The 12,030-nt window shown below is 40.5% G+C and overlaps 1 protein-coding gene across 12 annotated transcripts in view; it reads right to left on the bottom strand.

The window, feature by feature from the left end:
• The window catches only part of BRPF3 (bromodomain and PHD finger containing 3), a 52,126-nt gene that overhangs the window by 18,325 nt on the left and 21,771 nt on the right, over nt 1–12,030 (bottom strand). For 11 of the 12 annotated variants that reach the window (XM_027876347.1, XM_027876345.1, XM_027876346.1 and 8 more), the window contains 3 exons: nt 5,530–5,627; nt 3,804–3,901; nt 1,029–1,183 (listed from right to left, as the gene is read on the bottom strand). In XM_027876347.1, the coding sequence (XP_027732148.1) occupies nt 1,029–1,183; nt 3,804–3,901; nt 5,530–5,627 (351 nt within the window). Of the gene's footprint in view, nt 1–1,028; nt 1,184–3,803; nt 3,902–5,529; nt 5,628–12,030 lie in introns of those variants that run through there. The other variant, XM_027876350.1, reaches the window with a different exon arrangement.

Raw genomic sequence — 12,030 nt, 5'->3', positions numbered from 1 at the left:
GCCCAAGGTCACACAGCTAGTAAGTTATGTCAAGTGTCTGGTCTGAGACCAGATTTGAACTCAGGTCCTCCTGACTCCAGGGCCGGTGCTCTATCCACTGGGCCACCTAGCTGCCCTGTGCACCATTTTTTTAAAAGAGTATCTATCATTATGAATTATCTTTGCTAATTAATGCTCCCATGGCCATCAATGGTTGGTTTCTCAGTCATCTCCCTTCATACTTCTCATATCATTTCTAATCTAGAGCCCCAATCCCAGGAAAGCAGGACAGAGAAGTTAAGCCTCACAAAGCCAGAGTGAGAGCAAAAGGATAGGATATGGTGAGAGACAGAACCTTGACTGAGATGAAATAAAAACAAACCCTGAAGGGTGTCTCAAAAGGTTTCCAAAAAACAAAATTAAAAACAAAAAATGGCCAGAGTGATAAGTGATGTGTGTCCAGTGGTGAGGGATTGGAGACAATTGATCCTAGCTTGTTCCCAAGGCCTTTAGGGGATTAGATCTGCTTGAAGGGTTGTTAATGCCCACAACCGCAGGCCCATCTAGCCAAGCCTAGCTAGCTTAAAAGGTTCATCTGCCCCTAGTTCTGACAAGCAGAGCCATCCCTAGGGTTTGCAGGCTCCACAGTACTACAGGAATCAGGTAGCTAAAACAACAAAGAGACTCAAGAGTGTCAAAAGGACAAGAAGGTGGCACCTCCAGCTGGCACCAAAAAAGATTAAGTCGCTCATAACAATCAGTTCATAGCCTCCCTCCTGTTTTTCTAGTCACTAAGGCAATGAGGATGGGACAGAGGCTGAATGCCCAGTTCATCACTACTAAGCCAGTTTCCAAAAGCTAAGAGAAAAGATCATTCAGGCCCATGAATAGCACCCTACGAAAAGTACCCCAGACTCTAAATTCAAAATGTCTAAGGCATTTAACTAGTCGACCAATCTCACCTCTTTGGAAATCAAGTGTCAGGGGAAAAGAGGCAGGGAAAATCTACTGGAGAAGTGGGAGATAGAAGACCACGAGTACCTACTCACCAGGTCCGCTTGTTGTCAAAGAAGAGGACAAGGAAGAGTTTCTCTCCAGCCTCCACTTGCTTCTGCTCCCCCAGCTTTAGCACATCCAGTGGTGGGACAGGAATAGGCACACCGTTGTGCAGAAGGCCCTCACGGGGCATCTTGGGATCAATAATCTGGTAAGAATCAAAAAACAAATGCTACCCCAGTAAGTAGAGAAATGGAATCAGCAAATTTTCTCATACAAGGGATGAAGCTCTTAGTCATTCAACTCCAAAGCTGTCCTTCAAAGAGTTTTAACCTCTGCTCACAACTACACTTACAGAGGCCTTAGGGATTTTATCTCTCCTATTCTCATTGCCCTAGAAAGGGAATCCTGAGTAAATTCCTTCTTAGACTGCTCATCATTCTAAACCTCCCTTGAACCCCTGGGCTCAAGCCTGCTCCCTAAGAAGTATTCCATACAATACAAAGGGACATTTTGGGGAAGTTCCTTAATGTGGGGGGTCATAACTGAATGAGACTGCTCTTGATGATGTGAGGTAAACAAGCTGTCCTCTTCATTTCTTATATTCATTCATTTGAGCAAAGAGAGTCAGTACCAGTCTCTTTTTCTGTCCTTTTTACTTTTTAAATTATCATAATTCATTTTAGATGCCCTCGTGAGCTGAGGCATCTCAGATGCATTAAGGTCTTGTTTATGTAGCAGAGGTGGGTGGCTATGTGTCAGGAGACGAAGGGTTAATGCTACATTTGAGGTAGCACTATCATGAGAAGTATATTTCATAGACATATAGTCACCTACATCAGTATATCACAGTCTTCCCTGTTAAGGGCCTCAATTGCTTTGACCTCAATAACCTCAACAATTTTGGCCAAAACAACATTATGGACAGAAGACATTTGGGGCTCCAAAAGAGGACTTTATTTGCTCACACAGAAAGTCCAGTTTATAGGGTTGAGGATCAGAGGGCTAATAGAAAGGAGGTTGTTAGGAACAGAGTCAACACAAAGAAATGAGTCACTGGAAATCCCCCTAACATAATGTAAGATCCTCCTCAAGGGCAGGGGCTGTTTTTATTTTTGTTTTTTGTATCCCAATGCCTAATACAGAGCCTGGCACACAGGAGACACTTAATAGATGTGCAGACATCTTATCCTCCCCACCTCCCCAAGAATCAGACTTTAAAAGCTCATTGTTACATTGGTCCTAACCCTAGCATCATCACAGCAACAATCCCTTAGGTTTGTTTGGCGTTTTTCAACTTCTCAAGGCTCTCTCATATCTGGTTGTTTGGTTTTTTTTTTAAAGTTTACCCTGAAGTAGCTCCCCATTTAACAGAAGAGCAAATGGAGACTCAGACAGCAGATGCGAGGTGATGGGCTTGTCACACAGCTACTCAGTGACAGAACCATCCCTCCTAGTCTTGTCCTCTCAAGCTGTTTTCAGTACACCAGTCCAGTCACTGCTGCTGCTGCCACAGTCACCTCCTCCTTACTCACTGTTCAGCTACCTCCAGAGACTGAGAACAGCTGGCCATTATTCTCTGTACAATAAGCCAACAGGGACTTGTATAACCTGACTGAGAAAAGCTCCAGAGACTAATCTTTTCTCATAAATTGCTCCTCACTCACCTCTGGATCTTTGCCACTCTCTCTTAAATTCCTCTTAAGATATAGACCTGAAAACAGATAAAGCCTCCCCTAAGAGGAGACCAGCAACAATTACTCTTAGGACGACTGGACACACGCCCAGCTGGGTGTTCATTCCAAGCCACTCTTCCCAGACTGGGGGGCAATCAGCTGAGCCCCAATGTGAGTAGACACCAGATGACAGGACGTAATTTAGACTACTGGTTTATATTAGAAGTCCTCACATATTTTGTCCTCATTAAAGATCACAGGAGAACGTGTGCTCTGCACTCTTTGGTTTACACACCAAAATAAGTGAGTTACTTTGACGGCACTTAGAGAACTTGCAAATGGTTAGCTCAAAAATCTGTTCCAAGCACATAAGCAAAAAGGGAAAATCTGCTATTCCTATGTCGTCTTTTCAAACTTCTTAAGAAGCTAAGTATATATTGGCCCTTTTTCATCTTCCATGAATTCACTAATCTTCAAGCCCATTCTTCAAATGTCATGAGTTTTGGAAGCCTTATTATAAGGCCTTTGGCTCTAAGCTCTGTTCGGCCCTGCCCACACCTCACTCTCCTCTAATCCTGGACCCCCTAGTAGTCACAGTTATAAAAATAGATGCAAAATAATAATTCTGTACCTGACACAAATACTCTAAATTTCTCATTCTATGCTTGGCTCTGCAGCCAGAGAAGTCTGAACTAGAAACCAATCAACATTTGGTAAGTGCCTACTACGTGCCAGGCACTCTGCTAAGTGTTGGAATCAGAGGTTTTGATCCTGCCTTGGCCACTCTCTTGCTTTGGGACATTCAAAGTAGATCACTTTACTTCTCTGAAAACATACCTGTTTTTTTTTTCATCTGCCCTACTTAATTCCCAGTACTGCTGGTGGAAGAGCTTTGAATAGTGGAGAACATGCAAGAGGTTATCATGTTTAGCAAGAAGCAGAGCACAAAATCCCTGCTGGAGGAAATGCCCAGACAATGAAACACAAAAGCCTCTGAGCTCACTTCATAAGTGTCCCAAAATGAACACTTTAATAGTCTGAGGCACTCCAGACTAGAGTACAAGCTTTCTTTGGTGACTAAAGTCCCAAGTCACAGCTATTTTTATGAGATAAAAACCCCAAAGGAAGAAAGAACCTGGGACAGGGACTTACCAAGGCAGGGTAGGAAGGATAGCCTCGGCACTTGGCCCACACCAGCTCTAAGGGCTCCAGGTCTGCATTATCTTCCAAAGGCATCAAGAGGCTTCTGCCTGGGGGGTGGGGGTAGGGTTGAAGAGAAGGGGCAGAGACAGCTGACTCAAAATGACACTCAGATTCCGTACTAACACCCCATCCCCAACCTCTGAGGTGGCCCGTGGGGCCTGGGAGTTTACAAGCAAGATTTCTCCCCTCCCCAGAAGTTCTTTATTAAAAGAAATTCTTTTAAAGTCTGAGACCCAGCCCAACTCAGTAAACCACCCACAAAGGTGCCTCAATTGGTCAGGGAGAATTTAATTGTTTCACCACTGCAGGGAAAAGAAAAGGCTTACTGGAAAAGCTAAGCAACCTCTCCATTCCCCCCACTCCATGATCCCAGTCTGGATTCTCATCAGTACAGTGGCTCAGCAACTCTTTATCTGCAAAATGTTCACAGCAGTGGCTGGGTGTTGCCAGGAGATAGAAGCCTGTGTAGGAGGCACCAAATTGACTTGCAAAATGACTCTAGGTATGGCAACACCCTGCCCTTCTCCCCAGGGAGTAAAACCTATAGCTCAAGTGGCTGCTGCAGGGTAGGACCAGGCCAAGCAAGCCAGAAGTTGGTGTTTGTGTCTAGGGCAGGGAGAGCTTATTGCCAGGTCATGCCATACATTATTATTTGCACATCCTGTCCATACATACTGGCATCAGGTTGTTGGAAAAGAAACCCTAAAGAAAGCAAAGGATACGTTTAACTCCCATTGTGCTATGACAATGCAGTTATCACATGTGGAAAGGACAGGTTCTTTCTCACTTCCCACTTCTATAAGTAGTGCAAGCTCACATTCAACAAGGAAATGAAGCAAAGCTCCGGAGAAGAGGGTCATTTTTTTTTTAGATCTTTCCTACTTCTGCTCCTCACCTTTTGGCCATCTGAACTCTCTGCTTTAAGGTAAGGGGGACATACAAAACTACCCTTTTTTATTCTTTTTGAGGAATTTGCTTAAAAGTTTTGACGGAATCAAAGACTGAGGGAGTAGAAAGGACCTTAGGGATTAATGAATGCAAACCTTTCCCTGAAGCCACAGCTCTTGTAATAGGAACTACCTCCCAAGGCAGTTCAGTCCTTTCAGGGACCACTAATTGTTAGGAAGTACTTCCTATGTCAAGCTAAAATCTGCCTTCCCTGCAATGTCCACTTATTGGTCCTAGTTTTGTTCTTTGGGGCTAAGCAGAATAATCTAATCCTTCTTCCATGTGACAAATCATCAAAAATTTGAGCACTACAACCATATTCCCACCTAAGGCTTATCTTTTCCAGGCTAAACATCAGTTCCTTCAACTTCCTGTAGCTTTCAGAACCCTCAGCATTTTGGTTTTCTTTCTCTGAAGAGCTCTACCTTGTCAATGCCCCTCTTCAAATGTGCTAACAGAGACACCTACTACTTGGTAGTTCAAACAGGATAAGGAAGGAGTTGAAAGCACTGGCTAAAATTTAATTTGGAGATCCTGACATGGAATTGTATATGCTCTACTCTCTTTTCCCAAATCATGATGAGCTGGAGAGCTGGTTGTACTGCAATGAGAAGGATACTTCTCTCCAAAGTGGAAGAATGAAGTTTAGGTGGCTGATTTCCCAAGGTACATACAGCAACATGGGCCCTCAGAAAAGCCCGCCACCACAGAAGCTGACTGGTCTCACCTGAGCTGCTGTAGTCTGAGTCTCCATTTACACCTTCCAGAAAAGGGACTCGAGAAAGAGCTGGTTTCCCACGGCTTCGTTTTGGAGGAGTCAGACCACTGTGTAGACAAGAGCAAAGACAGCAAGCAAAACCATGACAAAGCAACAATTAAGGTGTTTCATGCTTCTGACAGGTGAGTCCACATTCATTCCTTAATGTATTCCAATCTTCTACACAGAAACACACTGAACTACAAGAAAATTGCTGGAGGGTTGACATGCCTAAAATCCATGAGAATCCAAAACAAGAAGCTGTGGACCTGGAAGGGACCTCAAGAAATAATTCTGTTCATTCCTCAGTCTCTAGGCAAGACACACACACAAAACCTTTCCCAACAAATGAAAAGGTGATGATTCCACGGCCTCCTCTAGTTTCCCATTCTAGAGTCTCATTGTTCTTGCTGAGTAACTAGAACTGTTGCTGTTCAAGTTATTTTCTGTTTAACAGTGGGTGAAAATAAAAGTATAGGTGAGTTTTCAGATTTCAAAAAGAAATTGAAGATATTCTGCTTTAATAAGACTGGCTTTTTTAAAGCTAAAAAGCAGGTCAACAAAATACTTGCAGACGAAAATATAGATTTCTTGGGGAAATGCTAAATAAAATTCCAATTTATCCAGAACGGCTGGGTAAAACTCAACTAAGAGGCAATGTGGAATGATGAAAAGAACACTGGCTTTGAGTCAAGAGACGAGTTGAGGGTTCAAATTCCATCCCCACCACTTTCCTTTAGTTATATGACTCGAGCAAATCATTTCCCATTTTTAGGCCAATTGTCTGATCCATAAAAATGAGAGGTTTGGTCTACCTAATTCCCAAGATTTCTTCCAACTCCTGACATTAATTGGTCTATAATTCTAAGTATGATATTTAAGAAATAACATAAAGTAAATATATTGTGGATAAGTGGTGCAGTAGATATCCTGAGGGATCTGGAGTCAGGAAGCCCTGAGTTCAAGTTTTGGCCTAGACCCTTACTAGTTGTGGGACCCTGGGCAAATCACTTGATCTCTGTCTACCTCAATTTCTACCTCAATCTGTCACATGAGGATAATAACAGCACCTACCTTCCCAGGGTTACTGTGTAGATCAAATGAGGTAATACTTGTAAAGCACTTTGCAAATCTTTAAGTGCTATATAAATGCTAACTGTTATTAGCTGAATGAATCAGATTCCTTTAAGGACCAGGATTCATTGTTTACGCTAAAATTAAGGTCATTTAGATTCACGTGCCAAAAAACTTCTGTCTCACAATCAGACCGCTTCCCTACGATCACCTTGCAAATGGGACCAGGTGAGGTAACATGACAGCTCACTAAAAAGCCATCTGGAAAGACACATAAAACATCCATTCTAACCCTCTCCTGTCACTTTCACATCCTTCATTATCAGGAGAGGATAACTTAGACATTGTGATAGATCTGTGATCTCACTGATATGGATATTCCCTCCATCAACAAAGATCACAACCCATCCCTGCTGACCTATCCTGTTATTTTAGGCCACATTCTCCAGCTGTCCACAGAGAGTCCACTCATCAAACCTAGCGCCTTGCTCTACATCTCTGACATTATGGGGATACCAACTGAGCACATCAATTATTGATCAGTTCTCTTTCAATGGTATCCTTTAGGCCACCCCGCTTGCACATCTCTTCATTGGTAATGGGGTGCACCCACACCTTTTAGGATGGTCACCTTGTGCTTCAATTTGGATTCTTCAATTTGTAGTACACAGACACACCTAATCCTTGAAGGAATATTGGGATTAAAAAGATGGGCCTTGGTTTCAGGGAGAACCTTAAGAGGCATTAAAAACTTTGCATCTTCTTCAACTCTGGACCCAACTCATTTTCCAAAATACAGCATCTATCCAACACATATACTCTCACACACATGTATTTTATATATACAAACGTATTTAACAAATATTTTTACATCTATATAAAATATACACAATCACTTCTTAGATTTTTGGTCAAGATTTCAAACATTTATCACAATAAAGAAATAACCATTCTTTTAAGTTTCACATTTCTTACATCCTCTAACCAAGGAAAATATATTAAATAGATTTTCAGAATGAAGAAAGAGAACATGAGCTGGATCCAACCATTTCACACAGCAACCCAGTATTGCAGAATTTCTGGGAACAGTGTAGTTCCCCTAGGAGTACATATTTTGTATGGAAAGAAGACTTCTTTGTATTTCTTTAACTCTAGGTTCCTCAGTAAGTAGTTTTTCCTGTGTAACCTACTTTTGTGGCTTTCCTTCAAGGCATGGAAGAGCACACTGTGCTACCAAGCAAGGCAGGGAAAAAAAAAAAAAAACAACACCTTGTGTTTCAACAAGTGTGCATTCTTCAGCCTGTTGCTTTTCCTTTTCTTCAATAGAGTTTGCCAGGGAGAGAAGGCCAAAAAGAAGGAACATGACAGGCCCCAAATTTTCACTGTGTCTGAGAATGCTACTAATGTGAAGAAATGAAAGACTGAGTTGCAAACTCTGAGGGAGGAAGAACAATGAAAACCTTACAGCAGCACTTCCAAGAATCAAGCTACTGCTAATGCAGATAAATGGAAAAAATCATTCTCTACATGGAAAGGTGAGAATAATCAATTGACAAATAAGCCCGAAGGTCAATGCAATTTAAGAAATATGTAGAAAAAGAAGAGCATACATCTCAGCAACAGCCTATAGGCAGTGGAATCTGAATGGCAAGAGAAGAGAAAGGTTAAAAACCAACAAGGTAAAGTCACTTCAGCCACAACTACTGACTATCCTATCACCAACAGGCAGACAAAGACAAAGAACCCTGGGAGTACAAGCATCTCCACAGACCACTGGTCCTGCTCTCATCCCAGCTGAACCTTACAGCCATCATCAGGGAAGGCAACTCCTGTGGAGAAGGCACCAGCCATTCCCACCAAGAGTCAACCAACTGCCACACAAAGGGCGGGTACATGAGCCTAGCTAAAATAGCAAGGCACCCTGGGAGAGATATGGAAGGCAGGAAAGGCCAAGCAGGTCAATTCACCATCTCCCCTCAAACCCTAATGGAGTTAGTCCAGGACCCTGAACCCAAGAACCTTGGGAATAGCAATGCTGTTTGGGCACTAATGACCCAGTGCCCAAAGTCATCAGTCCTAGGAAGAAACTCCTTTGGAGATATAGTCTGGCAACTGCTCTTAAAGGTGCTAGAGTTACACGTACTGAAGATCCAAAAAGAAAGTTCTTGTCACCAAAGTCTTTAGCACCATCAAATGGTTCAACATCAACAACTGATGATTTTTATAACAAAATGACATTAAAGAAGAGACAACACCATCTGTTTTGCTGCTACACCCTAAGGACTATAGGACTTTTCCAACTGACTTGCAGCTGAAACCTCCATGTCTTTTTTCCCCACTAGAATGTGAGCTCCCGGAAAGCAGGTATTGTATTAATTTTCTATTTGTGTCCCCAGTGCTAAACAGTACTTTGCATATAGTAAGTAATAAATGCCTCATTCATTCATTAGAATGTGACTGTCACTGAGAGAGTCCTGATGAAGGAGGCTTAAAATCAAAACTATAAAGTGAAGTCTTTTAGAACAGATGCTGAAGAAAATAAACAGACATCCCAGAACTTTTGGGAGGTCTTTGATTGGAAGATGAGTTGCATGATGTTCATCAAGAACTCTCTAAACTGAGAAACTGAAAACAATTATGATCTAGGTTCTTGGTATTTGGTATTGTTAACCCATTTGTTACAAAATAGGAAAGGGAAGCACAACTCATCTGCATTGTCTTTGCAAAAAGAGGCTCAAAGTTTGTTGTGTTTTCAAACCAGTTGTACTGCTCATTAAGTTCTATCCAGAATAAAAAATCGTTTCTTATATCTTGTGGACAGGTGGAATTATCCTGCAATGGGAATCAAGAACTAGGTCTACCTCACAGTATATGCAATTAGTCAGTACAAGGACATTTGTCTTTAAGGGCTATTACAAACATAGAAACAAAAAGTAATTTCTAATCCAACTACTAATATTCTAAGCAATTTGTTATTTCATTTCGTTAAGTGAAACTGAGATTAGGATTCCTAATCCCATTTAACAAAAGTCAGAGGCAGTTTTCTGATTGAGCTAGTCCATTAAGTATCTGTACATATAAAACACAATTTTTAAATTTTTGTGAAATATACACACATGAAGCCCTCCCATACTAATAAAACAGCTCTACGAGTTGTCCCTCCAAGTATAACCTAGGCTGGACAATAGATATTCTTCAATCACTTGGTTGCTCCAGCACGGATAGTGAAGACAAACTTTTATAGTGGTTACAGATCCCATTGATGATGCTCTACGAGGTTCTAGGACTTGACACCGTCTGTAGTCCATCATCCACAAAAAGAGCATCTAGCAGACCTCTCCATCTTTAGGGAATCCCTCTTTTACTTGGATTCTTCAGGGGACATCCTTCACAAGGGTAGCAAACAATTTTATTGAGTAGACCTCTCCCTGTTTCATGTGTCTCTTGTTATAATCAGACGGTCACCAAAGCTGATATATCTTTCAAAGAATATTGTTGAATTTTCAGATATGCATTTTAAGAGAAGAATTTTTTAGGCAGAATTTTGTTGTATCAAATTAAATGTTTCACTGTCAAACCCAATGAGATCTTGTATTCTTTCCACCTATGTCAACTGTATGATTGCTATAGACTATCATTTGTGAAAGTCTCCTTATTCCTTTCTCAAAGATGACCTTGGTGTGTGTGTGTTTGTGTGTATGTGTGTAGATTTTTCATAAAAATATTTACAATAAGAAATACAGGAAATGGGACAGAAATCCACCCGGCCCTACAGGTAAATTAGCAGACATGGGGAAGGGGTATTTAGAATGCATGCCATCTTGGGGTGGGGGGAGGGGTGAGATTGGGTGAAAATCTGGAACTCAAAATCTTGTGGAAGTAAATGTCGAAAACAAAAATAAATAAATAAATAAGTGTTTGAAAAGATAAATAAATAAAAATATTTACAAAGATGAGAAAATAGATTGGTATTCATTAATATTTTCTTGGTCAAACCTTGATTCCACAGCACCCATGATGAAATATGTTATCTAACTCTTGACAGACAGATAATGACCTCATGGTACAGATTGAGATATATATATTTCTGGATATGGGCAATACAGAAATTTGTTTTGCTCAATTATGCATACAGGATAAGAGTTTCATATTTTTTTTTCAAATGAAGAAGAGATGTGGAGAGAAAAGATTTTTGTTAATTGAAAAAATTAAAATTCAATTTTTAAAATATTTTCCTAGTGACATTACTTTGACAACAGTAAAGTCCAATTTTTTTCTCCCAAAGCTTTGGTGCTCTCCTCTCTTTCAGACACGGTGAAAATTCAACTCCTCAAAATTTTATCACCTCCAGAAAAGACCTCCCCTGAATATACTTACTCTAGTACATCGTTCTTTCTATCTTTGTTTTTTTAGTGTCATTTCTACTTCTTCATGCAGCACATGAAGGCTGTAATGTTGAGGCCAAATGTGGCAGTTCTACTGTTACTGATGGAGAAAAGAGTTTAAAATATTTCCAGAGCTTTCCCATTTTTCATTTGTTTGTTGTCCTTCCAGTTTCATCCTTAAATACCCTTGTAGTGATCATAATTAGTTTGGTCTCTTTGTTACCAAACTTTTTGAAAAGTTGTTTTCCCTCTACTAATTCTTCCTCATAAAGAGGTGATATTATTAATAAATATCTACTGTCTTCCCTCCTTTATTAAATTTTTCAAATGGGTTTATAAATTGCTGCTATCCTTGGCTGCCATCTCTCTCCATTTAGCAAGGAGGATCAAGTGTTTGCTGGCTGAAATAATTTATAAGGCTGTTTTGGGTCTCCAGTGTGTCAATTTACTTGCACAGTTAAACTTCTTTAGGAAATAATAATATGTGAATGTTTATTCATTTATCCATTTCCCATTTCTTGGTGTCAGTTTAAGTAGGTCAGGTTAGATTTGTCTCAATTGCATGCCATATTTTCTTATTTTTTTATTATTTCTTTTAGTTTGGTACCAGTTTTGATCTTCACTCTGACAAGCTGGTGGAGTAATTACAGAGATAACAGATTCAGAACATGGAGATTCCACATCGGCAATCAGATGTTTAACTCATCTTTTCATTTTTTGTGGTTAGTTGGTATATACCATGTCCAGAGCCTTCCACTTCTCTCTCTTCATGGACATGAGCTTCTGCCAACAAATCTTTGGACTCTTTGTTTTATTCTTGAGCCATTTTTTTCCAATATATTTTTCACCATGCTGCTCCTACCCACCTTTGCACTGACATCACAGAGTATTCATATATAGGGTGTGTTTAAAGTCTTAGTGCAATTTTAAGCTACAAAAGTTTAAAAACTTTGGGAATATCCTGTTTGTGTTGATTTAATTTGGCTAGTTTACCTGAGCTACAATTAGTTAC

This window comes from Vombatus ursinus, unplaced genomic scaffold (assembly GCF_900497805.2).
Source record: "Vombatus ursinus unplaced genomic scaffold, bare-nosed wombat genome assembly UNPS02014811.1, whole genome shotgun sequence".
Classification (NCBI taxonomy): Eukaryota; Metazoa; Chordata; class Mammalia; order Diprotodontia; family Vombatidae; genus Vombatus; species Vombatus ursinus.
Note: the sequence above shows the minus strand (reverse complement) of the source record. Positions and strands in the feature narration are given on the sequence as shown.